The sequence below is a fragment of the Aptenodytes patagonicus genome, chromosome 3 (genome assembly GCF_965638725.1).
Source record: "Aptenodytes patagonicus chromosome 3, bAptPat1.pri.cur, whole genome shotgun sequence".
NCBI lineage: Eukaryota > Metazoa > Chordata > Aves > Sphenisciformes > Spheniscidae > Aptenodytes > Aptenodytes patagonicus.
In genome coordinates this window covers 118391163-118414905 of record NC_134951.1, presented here as the reverse complement: position 1 = coordinate 118414905, position 23743 = coordinate 118391163, and the positions used below count along the sequence as shown (strand labels likewise).

Below are 23743 nucleotides of genomic sequence, written 5' to 3'. Positions count from 1 at the left end.
GGACGCAGGCCCTAGCGCTCGGCTGGGTGCCGAGGTGGCGGCAGCGCTGCCTGCCCTGCCCGGGACAGGGGTGCTCAGGGAGGGCCCAGGGTAAGCTCCCCCGCGGCCTCCCCCAGCCGGGGCCGGGGAGGCGCTCTGGCTCTGCCACCCGGGCTTGCAGCCCTCAGCTGCGGGAGAACCACCGCACCGGCTGCGGCGGCAGCGGCGCCGAGGCCCGGCACACTTCGGTGCACGTAATGGCGGCGGGTGGGGCCCACGGGAGGCGCGGCCCCGCTGGCGGCCCCGCCCCGGCGCGTCGCGGGGCCCCGCCCCCGGCCTCCATTGGCTGCGGAGCGGCGGGGTTTCCCGCGCGCGGCGCGGCGGCATGGCGGGGGAGCGGGCGGTGGGGCTGGTGCGGGAGCTGCACCGCGCCGCTGGCGGGCACCTGCCGCCCTTCCGTGTGAGCGGGGCCGGCCGGGGCCGGGGGGAGCGGGACGGGCCCGGCCCCGGTGGCGGCCCGCTCTCACTGGCTGTGTCCGGTGTTGCAGGTGGAGGGGCTGCGGCAGGCTCTGGAGGAGATGCGGGCGCTGTACGAGCGGAACCAGGCGGACGTGTGAGTGCCGCGCCCGGTCCCGCGGCGGCGCATCCCGCAGACCCCGGGCGGTGGCCCCGAGCCGGCCCGCACCTCTGTAACGCGGCTCTTCCTCCAGGTCCGAAGCGAAGTCGGGACGGACGGACCTGATTTTCCTCATCCGGTTTCGGCACTGCTGCCTGCTCCGAAACCAGCGCTGCGTCCTGGCCTACCTGTGAGTGCGGCGGGGGGAGACGGGGGGCTGCCGCGGCCCGTCGGGGGCACGGAGCGTCGTTTCAAGACACACACACACACCCTCCCCCAAAAGACAGGGTCCCCAAGCGCTGGGTGTTGGGACTCTCGGCCCAGGCGAGTGGTTCCTCTGCGAGGTGCTGCAGCAGGGCAGCTGCAGGGGTGTCTCTCTTTGTGTTCGTTGCTGGTACCACCAAACGCTAGCACAAAGAGAAGGCCCCGTTTCCTCCTGCTCTTTAAAAGTTTTAATTACTGGATAGGCCAAAAGTCACATCCTTTAAAGGAAGGTGGGTGGAACGACCCAAGTTTTTGCCGTCTGCTTTGAGGGCAGACTGGGGCATCGGTGTTGCCGGGGGATGCTGCCAGCACTCGCCTCAGCAAAGATGCTGGTTTTGCCCCTTGTTTCTTCCCCCAGGTACGACCGGTTACTGCGGATCCGAGCACTAAGGTGGGAGTATGGCAGCGTCCTGCCAAACACCATCCAGTTTCACATGTCAGCTGAGGAAGTGAGTCAGCTTTGTCTTAAACTTTTCCCCTCTTTCCCCTTACTCCTCCTGATGGATTATCTATTTAGTAGAGTCAAAATAGGGTAGACTTGCTCCACTATAAACGTGACACTTAATGTGCCTTTCTGTAAATACTGATTTGTTTATTCATTGTCTATGGGTACAATCCCAAATGGATACTGAGTGCAGGTGATGCTTGGCACTTTTAAGGGTCAGGTGGCCTTCACTAGATCAGACTCACAGCCAGCAGAACTAAGTCTTCACATGCTGCTCTCAAATGCCATCTCCAGACCAATGTACAGAGCTGCTAACATGAGCAGCACGTGTCCTACCCTGAATCCAGATTGCTCTGCCTCTGGGGCAGTTTTTCCCTTTAGAAGAGCTTGCGATCACCTGTGGCTGGCATGAACATGCTTGGGAACAGTGGTCTGACGGCACAAATAAACAAGATCTCACTCATCAGGGACCTGTCTTTCAGCATTAGCTGTTTGGCTTTGCCTGAGGGATTGCTGTTAATGTCCACAGGTGGAGTGGTTCAATCAGTACAAAAAGTCTCTGGCTACCTACATGAGGTCGGTAGGAGGAGAGGAGGGGCTGGACCTTACACAGGACATAAAACCTCCTAAAAGCCTGTACATCGAAGTAAGTGCAAGATTGGTGGTTTCTGTCTGTGAACAAACACTTTGCCCGACCCATCTTTTTTTAGAGAATTTCACCCCCATCCCAAGTCAGAAGTTCATTGAGCAAAGCCTTCGAGAGCACCAAAGCTTCCACAAGCTTCTACATTTTACTCTTTACACTGCCTGCCAGCATTTTACTCCCTACTGAGTGCTCAAAGTATGCTGAAAGATGGCATTTCTAGTCCGCAGGGAATTGGTGTGGTGGGGTGAGTGGTCTGAATCCCAGTGAGAAGTTTTTGCAGTATTTTGCAGAAACTTGACCAACTTTCAGATCAACTAGAAATCTCGTTCCCATGTTAAGGACTGTTAACTAGTTTTCTTTGTTATTTTAAATGGACTGATAGATGAGACTGTAATTGTTTTACACAATTGATACAACAAAGCAAGAGCATGTGAGAAATCAAAGTCAGTAGCTGAAGAGCTCTGTTCTGATGTTCTCTTCAAAAGAATGTGTAGTGACAATCAATCTGCTCCTTAAGACAGTTTCACTGTTAACAGATTGGCATCTTCTGGTATGTGTGTGGGGAGGTTCTCCTGGAAATGCTGCTGCTGTTCTCCAGACCCTGTCTCTTGTGCTGCTCTTCCTCTAGTCTCTGTGGAGGGCTGAGCTGGTCTGCTCGCTGGTGCGTCTTGCTCCAGACAGAGGCAGGAAGAGAATGTCAGGTAGAGTCCACAGACCGTGGGATCGGTCCAGTTCTGCATTTCCAGGTCTGCTCTATATTGAGGCTCCAGCAGGCGGGTAGGAATGTGTCCGTAGTTAGAATTCTGGGGCATGTGTTGTAAGTCAGCAGTGATGCCTAGTGTTTTCTATGGGAGATCTGATGATCTGAGAGCTGCATTTCCACTTTGCAGGTGCGGTGTTTAAGAGACTATGGAGAATTTGAGATCGATGATGGCACCACCGTCCTGTTGAAGAAGAATAGCCAGGTACCCGTGACAAGAGAGTGTGGTCCGTTCTCTTCCTTCCCTTTCATTCCCATGACATCCCCCTGCTTATCCCAGCTTTGCAGCATGTCACAGTTCCTGCACACACAGCTCCTTGCACACGCTGCAAGCTGTCTGCATGGCCCAGGACTGCGGTTCAGCTCTGCCTGATCTGGTATCACGATGCAGGAGGCAGACAGCACAACAAACAGAGCTGGTTGTGTGCAGCAACAAATCCAGTCTGCCTGGGTTTCAAGGAAAGTTTGTCTGTGTTTCTGTGCAGCACTTTTTACCCCGCTGGAAATGCGAGCAGTTAATCCGACAAGGAGTCCTTGAGCACATTCTGTCGTAAGCGTGCAGGACAGGAGGGACAACCCTTGCTTCGTGGCCTGCCCACAACGGGGACTGAATTCTGGTGTGTGCAGGACTTCAGAGACCTCAGCATTTCTGCAGTGGGCACCCTGCCACTCCTCTTAACGGCTTTTGATACCCGACATGAAGATCAGACCTGAGTTTATAAAGTATGTAAACCACATTGGCCAGGTCTTCATGACCAAAGGGTGCATACTGGTAACGCAGTGATCCTGGGAATCCAGCATACTGGGGGGTGGCACTGGGGGGAGGTTGGGGGAGTCGGAAGGGGGTGTTATCCAAGCCCCACAGCTACAAGCAGGTTTTGTGAATGCATTTTTGGTTGGAGCAGTTCTTTGTTCACACTGTGCACATGGGAGTAAGAGACCAACCGGCTGGGCTCCGGAAGCCAGAAGAGCTCTATGGTTGCAAAATAAAGAACTGCTTCAGCCTTCAATTTAGTGTTTTTGAAGAGTTAACATTGTGTTCGTTAAACACACTGACCTGGCTCTCTGGCCCAACCCATCTTGACCCTGCAGGGTGATGCTCAACTGGTTATTCAGGTGTCTCAGTGGAGCTGCTCCTCCAAGTTTCAGATGAGGCTGCACAAGCTTCTTTCTAGGATGAGACATGAAGCCTTGTCTCCTATCGGAGGCCTATAAATGTTGTTTCTTAAGTTGCTGAGTGAATGAGCACTGCAGTCTGGGTCATGGGCCTGGCCAAGGTTTCTCCCAGCACGCTTGGGCTGTGCCTCTGTCCCTCTATGAAGAGTCTCCTTCCCCAGAGCACTGGTCTGGCAGGGCCTAGGGACTATTTGGAGTAGGGGTGGGAAAGGGAGCAGAGGGGTTTAAGGATTCCAGTTAGCACAAAAACAGAGTAAGGCTGAAGAGCTGCTATTCCCTGTCTGGTTTTCCTAATGGAGCTGCTCACTCCTGAGTAGTGGCTGAGAGAGAACACTTCCAAAAACATAAGCCCTATGTAAGACTAGGGCTAGGTTTGCCTAGCCCCCATCTCTGACAGGAGCCAAAAAGCAAATACTTAGGGAAGAATACAGGAACAGGATAAACGCCCCGGGGCGTTACTGTATTGTTCTCCCAGCCACAGCCAAGCAACCTCCCTGAGCTAGCCCGCACCCTCTGTGGGGCTTCCCTCCTTGTAATAGCCCAGCTTCCCTCATGGCCCTTGTAATCAGGGCTGTCCCCAAGGCAAAGAAAGAGGAGTCTCAGCTGTCATCCACCAGGGCAGAAAAAGCATGCCTAGACCAAGGAGGCCTCCTCAGTTACGGCCTCTGGCCATCTCCTGGCACTATCCCAGGGCTGGGGAACCCCTCTGCCCTGACAGGCTGGGACTTCAAGGCAGTGGCTGAGTTTTAGCTCACAGCCAATTTAGCCCCTTTTGTTCTTGAACCAACAAGTTGAGCTATTTTTAAGCTCTCTTCTTTGTATTGACTTTGTCCAGCCTCTGCTTTGCTACGCTGATCCAGTCAGGCTTGTCTAGCCTCTCTTGTACGGTAGTCTCCATAGTCCCCAAAATCCTAGGAGTCCTTTCACAGCTAGTGGCCACAGCCTCCATGTAAATACCCTCTGCTCTGCACAGAGCAAGGCAGGGGCACTGTGACAATGATGCATCCTCCATGCAGAGGGTAACACCCTGGGCAGCTCAATAAATTTGGTATTTGCTGATGTGACTGCTTGGCTTTGTGGCCTTTTAGACAACTTACTTTGGCAAGAGCAGTACTCACTGCCAGTGTGTGAAGGCCAACAAGGGAGGCAAGATGACGCAGTTCACTTACCATGTCTCCTGGTCTCCTTTGAAGAAGTGCAGTGCTGAGTAGGGGTCACCAACCCTGCCCCAAGCCTTGGAGGCTCAAATTGAAAGAAGGCTCTTCCCTCAGCCCCTCTGTCCTGTTCACTGTAGAGGCAACAATCTGGCAACAGGTTGGTTTGGATCCTAGGCTCAGGCTTTAGGAGGGCCAGAGTCTCCTAGAGCCCAAGAAGAGCTGTAGGGAATAAAAGTTCAGCAACAGTTGGGGGAGGCTACTGAAATACAGAGCAGACTGGAGAAGGCAGGAGGTGCTGTAATATTGCAAACATTTTAATGCCACAACACAGCTTTCCTGCTCAGAGTGAGCCAGATGCAAGAACCTGCAAGCCCTCCTACCATGGCTTTCCAGCCGTAACTGTGGCCCCAGTAGCAACCCTCCGCAGAGAGGGAGCATCCGCACCACCACCAAACACGATGCCAGAGTGCAGGCAGCTCCTGTAGGATGGCTGTCCTGAGACAGACCTGACTTACAACAGCACACTGCCACTGAAAAAGGCACCAAAGCTGGTGCTTTCAGTAGGAAAATTCAGCTATCCACAGGACCAATTTCCTTAAAGGATTCTGTCTGGTTTCTCCATTTTCTGCTTTCTACCCAGGAAAATCCTGGCAAGACCGGGGAGGACAAGGCTGATTTCCTAACCCAGCCATACCCCCCTTCCGCACCTGACAAACCCCAGCCAGGGGCAGGGCTGCCACAGCGGGTGCCCCATCACCCACTCAGAGATGCTGGCGTGATCTTTCCAACGAGCTGCTTCAGAGCTGAGGCTTGCTCCTCCAACAGCTGGTTCTTCTCCTCAGTGCTCTTCTGCTTCAGCTCAGCCGCTTGCAGGGCCATTGAAAACCCCCTGTTCTCCTCACGGAGGTCTTCAATCAGCTGTTTGTTCCTGGAGAGTTGGGCCTACAGCAGGGACAGGAGGCTTAAGGTTCAGCATCCCCACACAGGGGTCCCAGACAGGCAGGGACATGCAACACTAACTCCTCTTGCACTCACCTGGACATCTTTGAGCTGAGCCACCTTCTCTGCCAGCACAGCTTTGGCACTCCTCAGATTGTGCTCCAGCCCTTCTGCCTGCTTCACAGCTGCCTGCAGCAGACGCTCGTGTTCCTCCTGCAGTGGGCAACAAAGCCTAATGTTGGGTTGTCCCAGCACTCATCTGGCCCCTGGCAAATCTGGACCATGCATTTCCCCAGGGCCCCGCTCACAGACCTTCACGCTCCCTGAAGGAGAGCATGGGGGTATCAGCGGAGGTGGTGCAGGATGCAAAGAGCAGTGGGACAAGTGTCTAGAGCAGTACAACCTTCCCTAGGTCAGCACCAATCCGTTTTAAGACAAGGCACAGATTTCCCAGCAATGTTTTCTATAAAAACAAGCCAATGGCCTTCCCTGTCAGCCGTGTCCAGAAAAGCCCAGGGGGAGACATAGTTTCCTTGGATGCAGTTTTTGTGTCTGCTCATTTTAATTCCTCAGGTTATAATTTGCTCCATCTTTGCTCAGGTTAGTTCAATTGAACCACAGTGTCCTGAAACAAAGGACAAACTCACAAAAACCGAACACCTTGTTGCCCAGTGCCCTAGAGATAAAATGACCCCACTCTGTGCAGGCTACATCTCCATGTAGAGGGCTCAAACTTTCTTTCCCCAGCGTGAGCCAACACAGACTGTCTCCCTGGATAACTGCTGCTCCTCTAGGCACAAGGTATCTGGTCTGGAGTAGGTGGATTAGAGTGGGGAGGACTTCTGTTTGAGTGCAGGGCGGTGGCTGGGTTCATGAGGAATGAAAATTGCAGCTGAATTTGAAGATCAAGTGCATTTTCCACGTGGGCTCTTGATATAGCATCTTCCACCTAAACCGCTGCTGCTTCCACCCCACCTTCCAGGCTGGCAGTGCTCCCTCCCTGGTACCCTTGACTGAGTTCCCGCAATTCCCTGCTTACCTGGGTCCTGACCAGCTGCCTGCGTGTCTGCTCAGCCTGCCGGTGGAGGTTTTCCTGGAGCTGCTGGGCCTTGCACTGTTCTTCTCTCAAGCCGGTTTGCAGCTGCTCAAACTGTTTCTTTGGCACCATGTTTTTCATCTGGGCCTTGGCCTGCTGCAACTGCAGTGCATGCCGAGTCTGAGCCAGGCTCAGGCTTGCTTTGGCTTCCAAGAGCTGTAACACAGAAAGGCTGATAGCTGGTGACAGCTTTGTGCCAGCAATGGGACAGGCCCAGGGTGTGCTGCAGGTGAGGGGAGAGGTTAGGAAGCACCCTCAGCCCCCGCCTCGGCTCTCATGCCAGCATGGTCACAGCAGAGCAGCAGGATCATGGGAGTGGTACTTGCTGGGCAGCCTACAAAGCCAGGGATGGAGAGCGCTGAGAGCTGCTAGAGGAGAAACAGGGACCCCTTGCTGAGAGATGCTCCCCTTGCTGAGCAGCGAGTAGCAAGATTTGCTGGAGGAATCCTCTGGGAGGGAGTCCTAGCACCAAGGGCCGCAATGGCAGGAGGCAGAGCGGGCTGCTCACCTGGGTTTGTCCTTAGATACATCCCAGGCAAGCTGGGCTTCAATCCCTGCCTGTACTACATGTCCTCTGCTTCCTGCCACCAGCAAAGGGCAAACCTGGTACTGGGAAGCAGGTCTGGTCCAGCTTTGCCTGAGGGCTACCTAGGGGTGGCTGGCATGAGCAAGCTGTACTCTGGAAAGCCAGTCCCTGAGCCTGTCCCCAGGACAGAAGACAGAAGAGGGATATTAACACATTTGGAGGTTTCTCACATCGGCTTTCCTCTATCCTAGTGGTCCCTGTTCCCCTGCTCTGATCACCTTATTTCCCTCCCCTCAGACATCGCCTGCCTAGCCCCTGTCATCCCTGCCCAGCCCATACCTGATCCTACCACTCCTCTAGCTCTTCTGTCAGCTGAGCCATGGGGAACCACAGCTCCTGGCAATCCTGTGTGAGCCACCTCCACTCAGCCTCCATCTCGTCTGCCCAGCCAGCCTGCACAGGACAAGGACAGAAGGGACACCGCAGGGGCAGCTGCGAGCAAGGAGCTGTCCCAAGCTGCACCTGAACTGGCTTCAGACATATCTGAGCAGGAAGGCAAGTCCTTTGCCCCCCATAGAGGAAGAAGACAGTCTTTTCTGCCTGGGGAAGGTGTCCAATACAGCCCCGAGCAGGTCAATGTCAACATCACAGGGACCACTCAGCAGCCTGCCACCCTGCCACCAACTGAATGACACCCACCTTCTCCTGCGATGCCTTGAGCTGCTGTCGGAGCAGCTCCGTCTCCATCCAACATGCTGCATGCTGCTGGTGGTGCTCCAGCCTTGTGGCCGCCTCTGCTCCTCGTAGCCACTCAGCCTCTGCAAGCCTCTGGCTCCGCAGCTGGACAGTGCCAGGGCCAGCACAGTGGCCAGCCTTGTGCTCAGTGAGTTCACGGCCCAACTGACGCATCTTGACATTCAGGTGGGAGACCCTCCCCTTGGTCTTCTCACTCTGGAAAAGGTTAAGAAAAAAAACAATTCATGCACAGAGGCCTGGGGTAGGAAGAGAGGCAATAGAGACTTAACCTGTCCCATGCTGTCCCTGCTGGGTTCCCACCCAGGAACACCGCTGTCGCTGCAGGGCCTTGAGGGCACTCAGGACAAGTGCCCTCATTTCCCAGCCTGGGCAAAACCCAGCGGCCGAGTTCAAGCACAGCATTCCCAGGTAGGAAAACCCTATCCAGATGGTAGCCCTGGAGGAGGTCACTAGGAAAGCAGCAGGGGGCAACTGTACAGATGTGTAACAGAAATATTAAGATTGGTAAGAATACAGTATGAATGGAAACGTGTCCGTGTGCACGTGTGAAAGTACCAGATGAAAGAGCAGAGTAAGGGCTACAAGAGCAGCCTGCATCGACACTAAAGGGCACCATCCCCCAGACGTTGCTCCTAGGATACCGTACCCAGCAGTAATGCTGAGCAAGGTGCAGCTTCTGGCCCATCCTCTGACCAGACCACAGCACAGATAACATGTCAGCAGAAAGCCTGCATCCAACAGCAGCACAGCAACACACCCTACATCCCATTCCTCTGCTAGCGTCCCAGGAAAATGGGCAACCAACACAGCTTTCCTCCAAAGGAGGAAAAGCAGACAATGGGCAGCAGGTTTGTGGCTGAAGGTTAATGGAAGCTGAAGCCAGCAAGGGCCAGCAAAGGCCACCCTGTTGCGGCTGATGGCCCCGAAGAGTACAAAAGACATGTCCAAAAAACAGGCTGTGGTTCCCAGTCATAAGGAATCCCAGGAACAGGGTGAGGAACTAACAGCCTGCAGCCCTCATCCACGTTGCACACAAGCAATCCTGGCCAGGCCTTGTGTGCACACATGTCCAAGGGCTCATGAACATGTGGGTTTGAAACAGGGAGTGAGCAAAATCTCTGGGAGAAAGAGCGCAAGTAGGTAAAGTCAACCTCATTAGAGATTTTGTAGTAACACCTTCCCTTCTATCAGACCTTCACTGGCTTTTGTCACACAAATTTTCCCTACTTTACAAGCTATAAAATGAAGCTGGTTCTTCAAAGCAAGACTGGGTTTGCATGTTTGAAACAAACATTCCCGTTCTCCTCTATAAGCACATGCAGTTTTTGTCCTCCTAAATCCTTCAGCCAAGAGCTTGTCAGTGTTAACAGCTTCTTACCGACGCTGTTAACTCTGCTATTTCAGCCGGCTCCTCCACCTTCTCTCTGCCCAACTCGCTCACGTGTTTCCTGTTGGGGAGAGGGATACAATCAGCTTCAGGCCAGAGAGCAGCAAACCACAGCCCCCCAGAAAAGGGCCCCATTTCAGGGAGCCACCCATCTGGTTTTGGCTTGCAACAGGAAGCAAAGCCAGGCCAAAACGGATATGGTCCTGAATTGATTCAGGAGTGGGTCAGGTGTCTCTGCCCCAACAGGTGGCTCAGCCCAGCCTAGGGCAGACAGCTGGGGACATCCAAAGTCCTGCAACATTGTCAGAGGCCTAAAAATCAGGGGATGAAGAACAGTGGGAGAGCCAGCTTAGCAGACTCTTGGGACCATCCACACCAGAAACCTGGCTCTCCTTGGATTTATGGCTCAGTGGGTGACCCCAGTACCTATCTCAAGCTTCCTAAGGCAGCAGCAGGCCACTGGCCAAAAGGTTTGTGTAGCGAAGAAGCCCATCCTTTCCTCCCTCAGCATACCCATCCCCACAGCCTTCCCCAAACCCAGCTCCAGACCCTGTGCTCTGGCCTGCCCAAGCCTTTGGCTGGCCAAGCCTGTCTCAGCACTGGCTGCTTTTGCGTGGAGCAAAGGGTGTGAGAGTGCTGGCTTGCTCAGAAACAAGAAAACAAAAGGCAGGTTGAGCCAGCTGAAATCTAGTAAATGCACCTGAGCGGCTGTTCCTTTTACAAGCATTAGCTATCCACTCATTTGCCAGCCTCCCACAGCTGGCTCCTCTCTTACTCATCATGTTCGCTGCCCTTCTCCTTTGCTAGCCTCAGCTCTTGCTGGAGTCTTCCAAGTTGACTTTTCAGCAAGCTGTTCTCCTCCAGCAGCCGACACAGCTCTTCCCTGCAGGGAGAGACAGCAGAGTGAGAAAACCATGCAAAAGCCCAGTTTTGCTCTTAGCATCCTATGCTGGCTTCCTGCTCTATTCCCATTCTGTTTGCAAGGACAGCAAGAACTAAAGAAATCTGAGAAACAACCATCCAATAACTCACACAAAACATGTGAGGACAATCAAGAGACATTGGTAGAGAAGGAGCAGGTCTTCAAGGAAAGGGAAATAAAGGGGAATAAGGACAGATAGCATCAGACCCTGAATTTGTGTGGCTTCCTGCTGGCTGAAATTATTTTGCAAGCCTGCCAAGGAGTGGAAACAGTGATTTGGCTCATCAAGACACACCGAGATTTCATTACAGGATAACCCAACCCCTCAACTGCAATAGATCCACGTCTGGAGAAGTCAGCTTGCTTGTGAGGCCTCTGTGATTTTACAGTGCTGGACACAACAGCTATGACCCCAAATCCAGGGTAGCCTCTCTGCCTCATTATCCTTCCACTCCTACTGGTACTCCCAGTCTCCCATGAGGCAATGAACACTGGCACTTGTGGGAAGGAAGCTCAGTCCTGTGTTAAACAAACAGTCCTATCCAATAGCTACTGCTAAACTCCAGGTCCACACAGGACCCAAATTCTTCAGGGGAGAGCGTAGGAGAATGGACTGTCCATCCTGGCAGGGAGGACAGCATTGCAGTTTGTGGCACTGCATGTGAGAGGCAGAGGAGCTGAGTGGGGAAGTTCTTCCTCTCTTCTCCAAGCAAGCAAGCGAGAGGACTAATGTATGGGCCGTGTGGCATTTGCTCCCCCTGCTTGGCAGGACACTCCTCACAGCAGCTGCTTTCTGAGTCAGTTTTACATGAGGATTCACATGCTGTGCTTCCTGTGGCATCTCCAACACCCACATACAGCTGTACAAAGCAGAGGAGACAAGTGCATAGTCAGCCACAGCCACGTGAGCACATCCCAGCTCTCTGACCACACTCCCACGGTTAGTAAAAGATATGCAGGGAACAGCAAGACAGAACATAGCTGCTGTTACAGTGTCAAGAGAGAACATAGTTGCTGTTAGAGCATCAAGAGAGAACATAGCTGCTGATAGAGTGTCTTGGACCATCATGTTGTTAAGCAGCCTTGTGTTTCACAAGGCATCGGCTTTTTTGCAGCAGCAGCAGCACTGTGTTAGTTCTGCAAACTGCCTTTGCACTCAAACCTGCCACTCTCTTGAGCTCTGGGTTCATTTTCCAGCCAGTGCACAACATCTTTGAGCTGCATCAGCTCCAGTTTCACCCTGTTCCTTTCCCTCTCCAGCTTCATTTTGACAGTATGAATGTCATGTGTTTCCTCCTATGCTGCTGTGCCGCTCTGTCTCCCAGGGCTTTTTTTAACCATTCTTGCCCTCCAGATCAAGTCTGTCTATGTCCTGACATGCTGCTGTGCCTGCTGTGTGAAGGCAAACCATTTAATTTTGCTCCCTCTGCCTCCTTCCCAAGCACATCCCCTTGTCTATCAAGATTTCATTTCTCCTTGACAAATGCTTTCAGCTTTGGCTCCAGCTTCTAGATTGAGCAGGCCATTTGCTGCAACAGACATCTGCACCACCCATCACACAATTTTTTATTTCTTCTCTGTTCCTTTGGTGCTGAGGTTGCAACAGGAGATTTTGGTCTACCTGCTCATCTGAGTCTTGGGGACCTGCTCCTTTCCCCCCAGAGGGCAGCTCTCCAGACACCTTGTCCCTTCCAAGACCAGAACCCTCAGCCCCATGATCTCTGCATTATTCCCATTTCATCCTGGTGTTTTTTCACTCTTTTTCTTCTCAACAGCCAGCATCTCACACATCTGACTTGTTCCTCATTGACATTCTCTTCCAACTTTAGCGGCCTCTTCTTCCACAGAAGATACTGTGGAAGAACATACTTTTGCTGAAGAGGCAATGCAAAGTTCTCTTCAGGTTGCAAAGTCAAGGCAATTAAACATTACAGAAAGTTCCCACATCATTTTGCACTTCTCAAAGATTCATCCATCAGATGTTTTCCAACAACTCCGAAAGCTCCCCACTACAGCCAGTCCCTCTACCATTCAGCAGAGATGGTGGTAACACAGCTCAAATGTCTTGTATTCCTGTTATTTGGGTTTGTTCCCTTGGTCTGCCACAGACTTCAGCCAAGTCACGTCTTTTCTCCCACACCCACCCCATATCTCAGCTCCTCAGCTCTAAAACAGGGATAATGACCTAGCAAAATCCTCTGCTTGCGTATTGCCGAAGGGGACTCTGCTCCTGACAAGAGGCAGTGAAGGGAGGCACAGCAGGGAAGAGGCAGGAGGAAAGCTTGGGGGCAGTGGTGGGGTGTGCTAGGAGGGGGCAGGCATGGACAGGCAACAGTTTCCTGTCCAATTCCTCTCCAGTCTCCTCTGCAAGGCCATTCTGGCCCCTGGGGAGGTTGCAGAACTGGCACCACAAGCACAGGAAGGGAAGATGCACAGCCATTTAGTGACAACCTTACTCTCCCACAAGCCGGTCTGTTTTGGCTATATAGAGAAATTTAAGCCATTTTTTGCTGCTTTTAAGACAGCAGGTTGTGATGATCTAGCAAGTACAGGCAGGTTTGCTGAAGGACCGAGAGAGAGAAATAAGAGAGCTTTCATCAGTGTTTTCTTGTTCTCTCACTGTTTTGAGATACGATCTTTGCTGGGCACTGCCTCTGACACAAGCTTGTAGAACATGCAGGGAAACTTAAGAGTCTTGAAATAAAAGCACTCATGTAAGGCAAGTTTAGATGCCTCACTTCGAACGGCTGCAGCCCTGCAATACTGCCCAGATTTTCTTCCAAATTAAAGCAGCTCTCCAGTCCCATGAGAAATCAGCCCCACCTACTCTGGTATGAGCAGGGGATGCACCCCTGGTCTCCCGCTTAGCCCCAGAAAGAGAACGGTGCCAGACCTCAGGCGCTCTCTGTCCCTGCGCTGCATCCTCAGCTCTTCTCCCTCCTGGTCCAGCTGCTGCCCTGGATGGTAAAAGTCTTCAGTGTGCTGTTGTCCCACCCTGGCCTGCTCCATCTCAAACCTCTCCTCCAGCTCCAGGCTCCACATACATTTTTGCTCTTTCAGGCTATCAATTACAGCCCAGTACTTTGCAACTGTTTCTTCCAGGTCTCTTTTCTGGTCTTCCATCTTGCACATCTCAGCCTTGAAGCTTTCCTCACTGTCCTTCCTCTCTCTCTCAAAGTTTTTCCTCATTAACTCAATTTCCTCCTCGTAATAGTTTATCTGTTGGGAGGAGACAGGATTTGGATATTAGCACCATGCTCCTGAGAGCTCCCCCCTCCTCCAATAGCTCTGACTCGGATTGATCTATTGGTCCCTCTCAACAGGGGACACTCTTCAGGCAGTTCTGGTCCCTACTGAACTTAGGGCAATAATCAGTCTCACGTAGCAGCCTCTAACAAGCAGGTATTGGTGGGTCCCAGCTCTTCCCAGCAAGCAGCGCAGTTCTCCCCTTTCTCCTTGTTTGCAAGGGACCCCAGAGAGGACAAGGGAGAGGCCAGGGCATTATCTGCCGCTGCTCCTCATGGACTTCCTCCACCCTGCAGAGTGGTCCCTTGTCCAAGACATGGTGGTGAATAGCTGCTGCTCCCCACGGCTCCCCTGTAAACGCTAGAAACTCCAGGATTTGATGAGCACAAAGGTAGGACTGTGAAGCAGGCAGAAGATCTGCAAGCAGCTTTGTGCTCCTTGAACTGTTCGTCACCTGTGTGGCAGTTTAGGATTTACTCTTACAGTGCTGCAATGGAAACCCAGCAAGCATCCCTGACCTCTCAGTTCAGCAGCAAAAGGAGCGAAGGTGGAAACTGAGGCCTCTCATATGAGCACTCACTGCTGTCTAAAGGGAGGGCTGGGCTCACACTGTCACCTCAGGGCAAGCAGGTTAAAAGTGTGCTGCAAGCCCAGGGAGACAGGGCTCTGATACCCCCCCATGCCCTCAGGAGACACCTGGCTGCTTCTCCTCTTGGTCCTGTCACTGGTTTTACTGCGACAGCAACACTGAGTAGAGTTAATCTCTGGTTCCCCTTAAGGAGCAAGACCCACACAAACATTTTGCAAGGTGACAGAGATTTCCACAAAGCCTTTGCCAGCCAGTGAGGGCTCCAAACCCTCCTACCAACTAAGATGGGCTGCGGAAGCACATGCAATAACCCCAGCAGAGAGACGAGGTACCACCCTGCTCCCCAGCCTGAACTCTCCAGCAACCCTCCTGGAGCAGATGCCCCATCAGCCATGCTGTAGCAGGGTGCTTACCAGGCAGTCGTGCCAAGAGGTCAGGACATCTCCCCCCGGCACCTCACCTTGGTTTCCAGCTGCACCTTCAGGTCCCACACCTGCTCTTGGAGCTGCTCCATTGAGAGTGACGTCTCTGTGCACACAGAAGTGGGAACCAGAGGGCTGGGAGAGCGGCACACTGGCAGAGAGGAGCCCTATGAGGACAGGCCTACAAGACAGGACAGGCCTGGCTGTCCTGGTCAGGATGGCTGCAGCTTCATTGAGTCAAGTCCATACAACCCCACAAGATAGAGATCCCCCATCTATCTGGCAACCAGTCCCAGGGCTCATCACCCCTCTGGGCCAGAAGTTTTTTCCTAATGCTCAACCTGAATCTCCCAACCCACAGTTTGGGGCTACTTCCTCTTTATTATATTTTGTTTCCTCAACATCCTCAACAGTGAAAATCTGCCTGTTCACTCCCAGCTGCCTAGTCCACAGGTTACCATCACCAGCTCTCGAGTTGGAAGAGCCTCCTTCCCTCCATCTCCCTCCTCCTCACCACCCATCACCCCCTTCTTCCCTCCCATGGCTGCCCAGTGCCAGAACTGGCAGCAGCAGCTCAGGCACAACAAGCCACCCCACACTCCCATAGAAACTCCAATCCAGAGGGAACCTTGTTCTTGGTGAGAAGATGGAGAGGCACTGAACCCTCCTGCATTTTACCTCCTGCTGGCAGCCCTCTCTCAGTCCTGCTCTCCCGTAGCTGGAGACGCAGCCTTTCCAGCTCCCTCTGCAGCACTCCATTCTGGACCCACAGCACCTGAAGCAGAGACTGGTCACGATGCAACTACAAAGCTCCCCAGGGCTGTGGGGGGCCAAGCACCCACAGCTCCCAGCAGCCATGTGTACTCAGGGTCTCTTGCAGCATGAAGAGCAGAGCCCCCTTGCCAGCAGTCAGAGAACAAGGCAGGGGGATTTTCTTCCATCCCAAAAAGGCAGAGATGAGAGATTTTGGAAGAGCCAGGGAAGAAATACAAGCCCAGATTACTGCAACCACTATTACAAGAACCATCACTAGGCACTGTAAAGCACGAAGAGCCACAAGCAACTGCCCCCACACGCAAAAGCACACAATACCGGGGGCTTCTGCAGACACCTCGGAGGGTTGGACCTCCTGAGACCCCTCCTGACCTAAACAAAACCATTGCTAGCGACCAACACACAAGAAACACCGTGATCTCAGTACGATCCCTCATACAGCCCAGAGGTTTGCATTTACATCCTCGAGACACTCCTGTGGGCATCTGGGCTAGCCAACAAGCACTACTGTATGCAGATAAAGCAACAGCAGGATTTATGGTGAAGCAAGTCCCACAGGGCTCTGGAAGGGAACATTTCTAGGCTGCAGAAGGAATAATGTGAGGCAAGAAGGTGCTGATCCCATGGGAAGCAGAGCACAAGGCAAGTCCTGCTGCCTGCTTAGCCCAGAGACACCCTCAGAGGCCAGCACAGGACTTTATCCTGTCTCAGTGCCAACGTTAGCCTGCAGCAAGGAGTCCCACGGCTGAACACCACACTATGAGCCACCACATCAGTGCAATGAGCCACTTCCATGAGTGTGTCTGGAGCTAGGCAACTGCTTGTTTCACTTCACACCCTCCATCCCATACTGGAAGCAACAGCGTACAAGGCATCCTGCCTCCCTCTGGACTGTCCACTTTGAGCAGACATCAAATTATATCCCATATGCTGCCACCCAAGAAAATGATGGGCTGCAACAGACTATGAACTAGGATACTTCCAAAGATCCCAATTAATAAATATTATTGAGCAGATCTAGACAAATGCAAATCCAGTTTGTTTAACCTCCATTCTAAAGAGGAAAGCAGAGGAGGAGGGGGACTGATATCATTCAACAAGGGTAAAGGATAAACCCAAGTGGGTGCCTTCACAGGGGCAGATGAAGCCTGAAGGCCGAACCTCTCCATCCACCAGCATTCTCATGGACAACTCTGGGGCTGCTCAATGGGAGGAAAAATTGCAGCACCAAGCATCTTCAACCCTCTGGTGCCACCTGGAGCAACGCTGTGCTGGATAGTGCTCCAGCATGTTTGCCTTTAATTACAGCTTCAAGAGGGACTGTCTGCTGCATCCGTGAAACGGCTTTGCTGAAAATGCAGATTTCAGCACCTGCTGGGAGGATTTGATAAGTCACTGTCTCTACTCAGCGGTATTCCCCAGTCACACATAGCACTTGGAAACAAATGGGCAATGCAATAAGCACAGGACTCGGGAGCCAAGGCACAGAGCACCCAGCAGCTCACAACAGGCAAGATACAGAAGTCACCGGAAAACGAGAGAAGGGAAACAGAGATTGTGCTCATGTCCCAGAGATCCCAAAGCTCTGGGCAGGAGCACAGCACCCTGCAGGAGGTACAACACACACAACACCAATGCCTGGACCACACACACCCCAGGTACCTGGACAGGCTCACCTTGACTTTCTAGCAGAGTCCAGCAGCAACAAGTTTTGTAGGGGTTGTTAAAATGGGGCAAGAAGGAGGAAGGGAAAAAAAAAAAGATAGAATAATTTAACTGATAACATGCTTTCCAAAGAAGGAGAACAGCACTCTCTTTGCATTCAAGAAGAAATGCAACAGAGCCCAGTGTGGTCTGTCCTTATACACAGAGCTACACGGTTCCCAAACAAAATGGCCTGTGGCTACAGGGTGGCAGGAAGGAAGGAATTTACAACTCACCCCTACTCCCCCCTGCCAGTATCCCAGTAAGGGAACCAACCCATGGAAGGGTGCAGGAGCAAGGACACAGGCTGCTTTACTGGGGGCACAGCTGTGTCCTGCCTCCTGTCAAAGGACTCAGAGCAAGGCAAGAGGGATCCCCCCTCTGCACTCTGATCAGGGCTGCCTCCTTCCTCTCTCCCAGGCCAAAGTGCCCAACAGATGTGCTGATGAGAGCTGTACTTTCACGACAGCATTGCCAGAAAGCTGCCCACCCGTACCTGGCACTGCCGCTCGTACTCCAGGACAATCTCTGCAAAGCGCTCACTCTGGTTCAGGAGCTCTGGGCTCTGGGGCTCCACCTGGCCCAACTACACAAGCACAGGGAAACACTTCTCATCAAGGAAATTATCACCTCTCCAAAAGGAGAGGCAAAAGCTCTACTAAATCACTGGAGTCATGGTGCTACACCCATAGATTCAATTGACACCTGTGGGATGGGTCCTATGCAGAAAGAGGAGGAAAAACATTTTTCTTCATGTGTGAGAGACACCAAACTACAGGCAGGCTAGCTTTCCCAAACTGGCTAACAAGATCACAGACTCATTTCTTTCCCCAGATCCATTTTACCGGGTGCCTCGCTGGAGTGGAAGACACTAAAACTAACACTTCAGTACTTGTGGAAAAGAAAGCTTTTCTTTTCTGGAAAACAAACTCTAAAGTTCTCACTTGAAGACTGCAGATTTGTAGAATTTTCTACAGTTGCAAATTTTCTTCATCCTTTTTTTTCAAACTTCGAAAGGCCTAAATTAAAAGCCAATATTTTTTCTTTCCAGGTTGTCATTAATGAGCAGGAGAGTTCAAAGAGGGGGAGACCATAACAACTGACCCAAAATATGCAAGATTTCATAGAAAAGCGTCAATCTTTTGATGAGTTCCTGAAAAGTTCCTATTTAACCGCAACAGAGAAAGAAAGGCTACCTTGTCCTTCACAACGTGGTTGAGTTCTTTCTGCAGCTCCAACACCAGCTTCTCAGAGGCCGCCAGTTTCTCAGCCATCTCTGTGACCTTGTTTTGCAACTGTGTGTTCTCCTGCAGACAAAAAGGAGAAGATTCTCTTGATGTTGTGGGTCCTCACATCGCAGGACAGGTTCATTGGCCATGGGCCTTCAGCAGGAAGCTGTAAAAAAACTGGCACATCAGCATGCCAAACACAGCACAGCTCACAGGAGACCCTGCTTTGGACAGCATACTGCTGATACACACCACGTGGGCTGGGGTCTGGCTCATCTCTCCAGAGGACAGACGTAGGAGTGGGTCTTGCAGAATAAGAGCTAGACGGCCCCACAGGCTCATCTCTACCTCTGCTTCACAAAACTATGGTTTCCCTCACAGCCAACAAAGGCAGCAAGTCTTGAGCTATCCCGTCTGTACTTCTACACTGAACAGCACTGGGAAAATCCCAGGCACACGGACACCATCGTCTCTACTTTTGGCATGGTCCCTGGCACAATTTTAGCCTCAGCCGCCAGGTGTTCAGGTGTTACCAAGGGCCAAACCATTCCCAACAGGCAACATGGGAGTTTAATAATGTCATGGCAAGGGAACAAGCTCTGTATTTAATTCAATAGTATGGATGTGGCTGATGATTTTTCTGCATAAAACTCCTGTCCTTCCCAGCAAGAGCAACACAAAGCATCCATCTTTGTCACCATCTCTGCTTTGCCCCGTCTGAAGAAGTGAAGGTGTTTCACCCAGGACAGTTTTACTTACCTTCATCATGTGGTTCAGTCTCCCTTGCAGGCTGGCCTCTTTGCCCTCGAAGAACTGTGTATCAGCCTCCAGCTTCGCTTGGTGATTGATTGCTTGCTGCAAAAGCAGCTCTTTTGCCTCTATTTCTGCCTGAACATCCCTGGGAAACAAAACCAACATGGTTGGGGCACCCGGAGCATGTTCTCAGATGGCCATGAGATCCAGACACCCCCTCTCACCATGCACAAAGCAGGAGATGAGAGCTTGGTTGGAGGGATGCTGGGACAGTACTGGGGGGGAGGGTCTTCAGGGACTTCTCTGCCACTGACACAATGGCAAAACAAGTGGGAGATTCATAAAGGGAGACTTGGACGGGAGGGAGAGGCTGTGGACACCCACAGGAAAACCATTTTCCCTGCCCCACCAAAAGGAACTCTCCTACTTGAGCTTGCTCTGGGCGTGCTTGAGAGCGACATACCGCTCAACCAACTCCCTGCCAAGCTGCAGACAGCGTCTCTCCACTTTCTCCAAGTCCAGCCTCGCCTTGTCCCTCTCCCTGGCGATCTGCCTCACCTGGATCCTGCAGGCACAGCAAGCAGTGCATTAAGAGACATCTCATGCACCCCACAGAAAGGGCCTCCTCACAGGCAGCAGCACCCTTACCTGAGGCACTGCAGTTTGTAACCATAGGAGGTGACAGCTGCATGCTGAAGGCCGCTCCTGGGGACCATGAGTGTGTTGTCCAAAGCTGCAAGGCAGCTCTGCCAGGCTCACCTGCTCCTCCGTGCTGCTACTCAGCCTCTGCAAGGACAGCACAGACTGAAATCACTTTCTCCCTCTTCTAACAGTGCCAACAGGACTTCTGTTGTTACACCACCTGATGATCCTTCAGTCTTTCAGAGATCCATCCCATCTCACAGATAGGCTTAGATCACATTCACCCCAGATTTTCCCCAGCCCTGGTGTGGCCAAGCCTTGCCACCCCATCATGAACCTGACTGCAAGCGCTTCTTCCACCCTGGACGGCTGCTTGCTGAAAGGCCTTGCTGCTCACTTCACCCACCACCACCAGACAAGGCAGCACCAGAGACCTTGAGGATCTCCTCTAAGTTCTTCCAGGGCTCAGATGGCAATGACAAGTTCAGGCTTGGCAAATCTAGTGCTGTTGCCAATACTGGAGAAGAGATGTGGGCCCACGCAGCTTGGCCGGAAGGACAGACTGCTTCCCTGCGCACTCTCCTCTAACGCTGAGGAAAAAAGCAGCAGAGGTAAGTCAGTGGGACAAAATTGGCAGACAAAAACTGACAGCTTTTGATACTGAAAGGAAACTCCAGGGACCCCATCAATATTGGAGAACATTCTAAAAACAACCCCAAGCTGCCAGGAGGGAGATGTCCTGAGCTGACCTTAAGGCAGCCACAAGGAGCAGTATGACAGGCACAGACCATGCACTTTGGTCTCCCTGCTAACCCATGAAAACTCAGTATCCACAGAAAGACCAATGTGGAAAGTTATATAGCATCAGAGGGTCTTGTGAAAACTGTCATATGGAGACTGCCAGTCAACATTTTGTTTGATCTAGAAGCTAAAATTGGGTTCAGGTCAGCTTGAAAGGTAAATGAGATTCAGCCAAGCTGAACCAAAAAGCAGAACCCAGAAAGCTGATACAGAACTGTAACACCTCCAAGAGCACCAATTTCATGCCAGGTTTGGAGGAAGCCTATCCTGAGAGAACTGTTACCTCAAAGTCTTAAGCCAAAAGAACCTGAAACAATTCTTTTTTTCTTTTTCCTTTTTTTTTTCTTTTGGAGCTGTTTTGCTCAGGATCCTGGCTGGAGCTGTCCCAGCTGTCAGGGTAACAAGCTATTCACTTCTACCTTAGCGCATTAAAGCGCCGTTACTTCAAAAGCCTTTGCAAATGCCTTGCCAGTCCTTGGAATTAAAAGCACTAAGGAGAAAGAAATATTTTACATCAAACAAAGAAAATGTGGATGAAACTTGCTCCATGCACTAAGAAGGGGACAACCTGAGCCACAAGAGGTGCAGAGATGTCAGTGCTTCTGAAGCGAATGAATTGGGGTGATCTTCCCCCTCTGCTAGGATATGCATTCCTCTCCCTCCCGTAAAAAGATGAGGCTCGACAGCACTCTGTTGTTCTGTATTACCATCCCACTCCACCTGCACAGGGTTTGCTCCTACTCAGGCAGCTCCCAAGGGAGCCTTTCGGTCACCATGCAGTGGGTGAAGTCCAGACCATACCCAAAAACTGACTGACAAGTGGGAAATTCTCCCCAAGTCATCACCCTCAGGTGCCCAACTAATGTCTATTAAATCACCCCCTTGTGAAACGAAACATCTTGGCCTGAATTGTTCTCAGTAGAACCCATTCTTTAGCCTCCTTTTTTGTGGTGAAATGGATGGAGAAACCTTTGTAAGTGTGATGGCTGGATTTGTGTCTGGATTCCCTGCAGGACATTGCAGAAACATCAAACACAAATGAACTGTCCTGTGTAGGGAACTGGCAATGACTTATGGTTCATTATCCAAAGTTAATGGAAATCACCTCCAAGGAGCTGCAGATCAAGGCCATCAACCAGGATCCTTTTTATAAAGAAATCTTTCTGCCTTTCAGCTCACCCCATGAAGTGCTGACAGTCTTGGCTGCTTGAGAGACGTTGATGTACCTTGGAAAAAGGTGGTCATGTGGCTGAACAAGCCAAACTGCAACTCCTCAAAGCATCCACAACAAGGATGACGGGGACCAGGCAGCATGACTCCCCTGTCACAAACTCAATCCAGGCATGTTAGCACCGTGCCACCCTTCTACATTTCCCCGCAAATCCTAGAGGATCTGTACCATGTCCTCTCCTGATGGCTTGCCAATACATTACACATAGGGAGGAGGTAGGCCATCATACCTTGTGCCTCCAGCGTCACGTTCACAAGAGCTTTATCACTTTCAGCCTCTTTGTTTGCCTTCAGGCTCTGTAATGAGAAAAATGAGGAAAGAGCATCAGTCACAGTCTGCCCCAGGGCAGGGGTCACACACCCCAAACCTGCCGGCTCCGCTCAAACATGCAGCTCCTGACACATCTGCTCACAATCAGAATGGGAACAACCCATAAGAAGCACTCAGCCTGACCCACTCAGGCACCCTCAGACACGCTGGGACTGGATGTTTGTGGTTTTGTAACAACTTCATTTTGCCATGTCAAACATTTTAGGTCAGGACTCAGAAGAGTGCCCTGCCAAGCAGGAGAGAGCCTTTTCCCACAAAATTTTGAGTTTGTTCAGAGATCAGCCAAGTATCCAGGGTACCTATGGCGGGAGGACCATTAAATCTGCCCTCTGCTCAAGGATGAAAACAACATTGTAGGAGGAGGAAAAAAAGGGGAGAAGATGGAAGATGGAAATCCTGCTGAAATCTCAGATGGGAATGGAGGATAAGGGGGTGCAGCATGCCCACATCCAAACCCTCTGCCCCAAAAGCAAACCCAGAGATCCAGCTCTGTGAAAAGTGGATCCCAGCTGCTTGCATGACACCAACAGAGAAATGGAGAGAGCATCAGCTGATGAAAGGCAGAGCAAAGCATGGGTCCTTCTCCTCTGGTCTCTGTCGAGAACCTCTAAATCTCGTTCAACTGCCTGGTCTGAGCTCAGGTTTGCAAATCAACCCTCGTTTTGACACCCCTGAGCTTGCAGAAGAGGTGGTATGGTCTGACGGCCAGCCCATCCTCCCCCTGCAAATTGTCTGGGGTATTCCTGGATCTGGACACTGGGCTTTTACATGGGCAAGGCAGGCTGTACACATAGGCGTCAGCACTTATGGTTTTCCAAGGGGGACACATCACCATGAAACCAGAGATCAGGGCCCATCCACCTCATCTTCAAGCAACACGTTAAGCAGAGAACCGAACCCGTGTTCCCCATGCGTAACCTCCAGCTCCCTTTTCAAGGTGTTTTAAGAACGATCTACAGCTTCAGACGAGGCGAACAGGCCACACCGGCGGAAGTGACGGTAGCCAGCCCACAGCACGCTCTGCAGAGACGCAGCTATCTGCAAGGCCGCACGCCACGCCCCGGCTGGAGGGGTGGCATGAATGCTCCACCCACACTTGCCCAGGCCCCCCGGCGCCCAGGCGCCTGCGGTGGCCGAAGCCTAGGCCGCATCGGCCCCGCCGCCCCCTGCCCTCACTCACCGCGCCGCCGCGCATGCGCACGCCGTGCCCGCCCGCACTCCCGCGCATGCGTACACTGCGCCCTTCGTCTCGCACCCCCCGCGCATGCGCACGCCCCGCCCTCCTTCCCGCCGATGCTCCCGCGCCTGCGCACGCCGCGTCCTCCCCGCCCACACCTCTGCGCATGCGCACTC

General features: G+C 52.3%; 2 protein-coding genes across 11 annotated transcripts; one reads left to right on the top strand and one right to left on the bottom strand.

Annotated features, from left to right (window-relative positions):
- The first annotated feature begins 364 nt into the window (after positions 1–364).
- On the top strand, positions 365–3720 carry GINS1 (GINS complex subunit 1). The gene is made up of 7 exons (XM_076334924.1): positions 365–439; positions 528–592; positions 690–785; positions 1218–1308; positions 1834–1950; positions 2841–2915; positions 3196–3720. The coding sequence occupies exons 1-7, from the start codon at positions 365–367 to the stop codon at positions 3262–3264; spliced, it is 588 nt and encodes a 195-aa protein (XP_076191039.1). The 3' UTR covers positions 3265–3720.
- On the bottom strand, positions 2290–23624 carry LOC143158676 (ninein-like protein). 10 transcript variants are annotated; one of them, XM_076334914.1, is made up of 19 exons: positions 23571–23624; positions 20463–22356; positions 20035–20172; positions 19850–19951; positions 19393–19531; positions 18601–18711; positions 17377–17385; positions 15605–15701; positions 14965–15077; positions 13563–13888; positions 10523–10630; positions 9739–9808; positions 8304–8555; positions 7022–7234; positions 6079–6195; positions 5751–5985; positions 5056–5262; positions 3768–4073; positions 2290–3683 (listed from the first exon to the last, which is right to left on the bottom strand). In XM_076334914.1, the coding sequence occupies exons 3-16, from the start codon at positions 20100–20102 to the stop codon at positions 5797–5799; spliced, it is 1914 nt and encodes a 637-aa protein (XP_076191029.1). In that variant the 5' UTR covers positions 20103–20172; positions 20463–22356; positions 23571–23624; the 3' UTR covers positions 2290–3683; positions 3768–4073; positions 5056–5262; positions 5751–5796. The 10 variants fall into 10 exon arrangements, with proteins under 10 accessions (XP_076191029.1, XP_076191031.1, XP_076191032.1 ...); XM_076334916.1 differs by having other exon boundaries at positions 20035–20618; positions 21935–22356; XM_076334917.1 differs by having other exon boundaries at positions 20035–22055; positions 22290–22356.
- Between the last annotated feature and the right edge of the window lie 119 nt (positions 23625–23743).

Bases quoted from the DNA above. Each gene is read 5' to 3' on its own strand.
- GINS1 (XM_076334924.1), top strand. From the start codon at position 365: ATGGCGGGGGAGCGGGCGGTGGGGCTGGTGCGGGAGCTGCACCGCGCC. The intron at 593-689 runs GTGAGTGCCGCG...CTCTTCCTCCAG, and splicing joins GAGCGGAACCAGGCGGACGT to GTCCGAAGCGAAGTCGGGAC. The intron at 1,309-1,833 runs GTGAGTCAGCTT...TAATGTCCACAG, and splicing joins TTCACATGTCAGCTGAGGAA to GTGGAGTGGTTCAATCAGTA.
- LOC143158676 (XM_076334913.1), bottom strand. From the start codon at position 20,102: ATGGTCCCCAGGAGCGGCCTTCAGCATGCAGCTGTCACCTCCTATGGT. The intron at 19,952-20,034 runs GTAAGGGTGCTG...CTGTGCCTGCAG, and splicing joins TACAAACTGCAGTGCCTCAG to GATCCAGGTGAGGCAGATCG. The intron at 19,532-19,849 runs GTATGTCGCTCT...TTTGTTTCCCAG, and splicing joins GGCAGGGAGTTGGTTGAGCG to GGATGTTCAGGCAGAAATAG.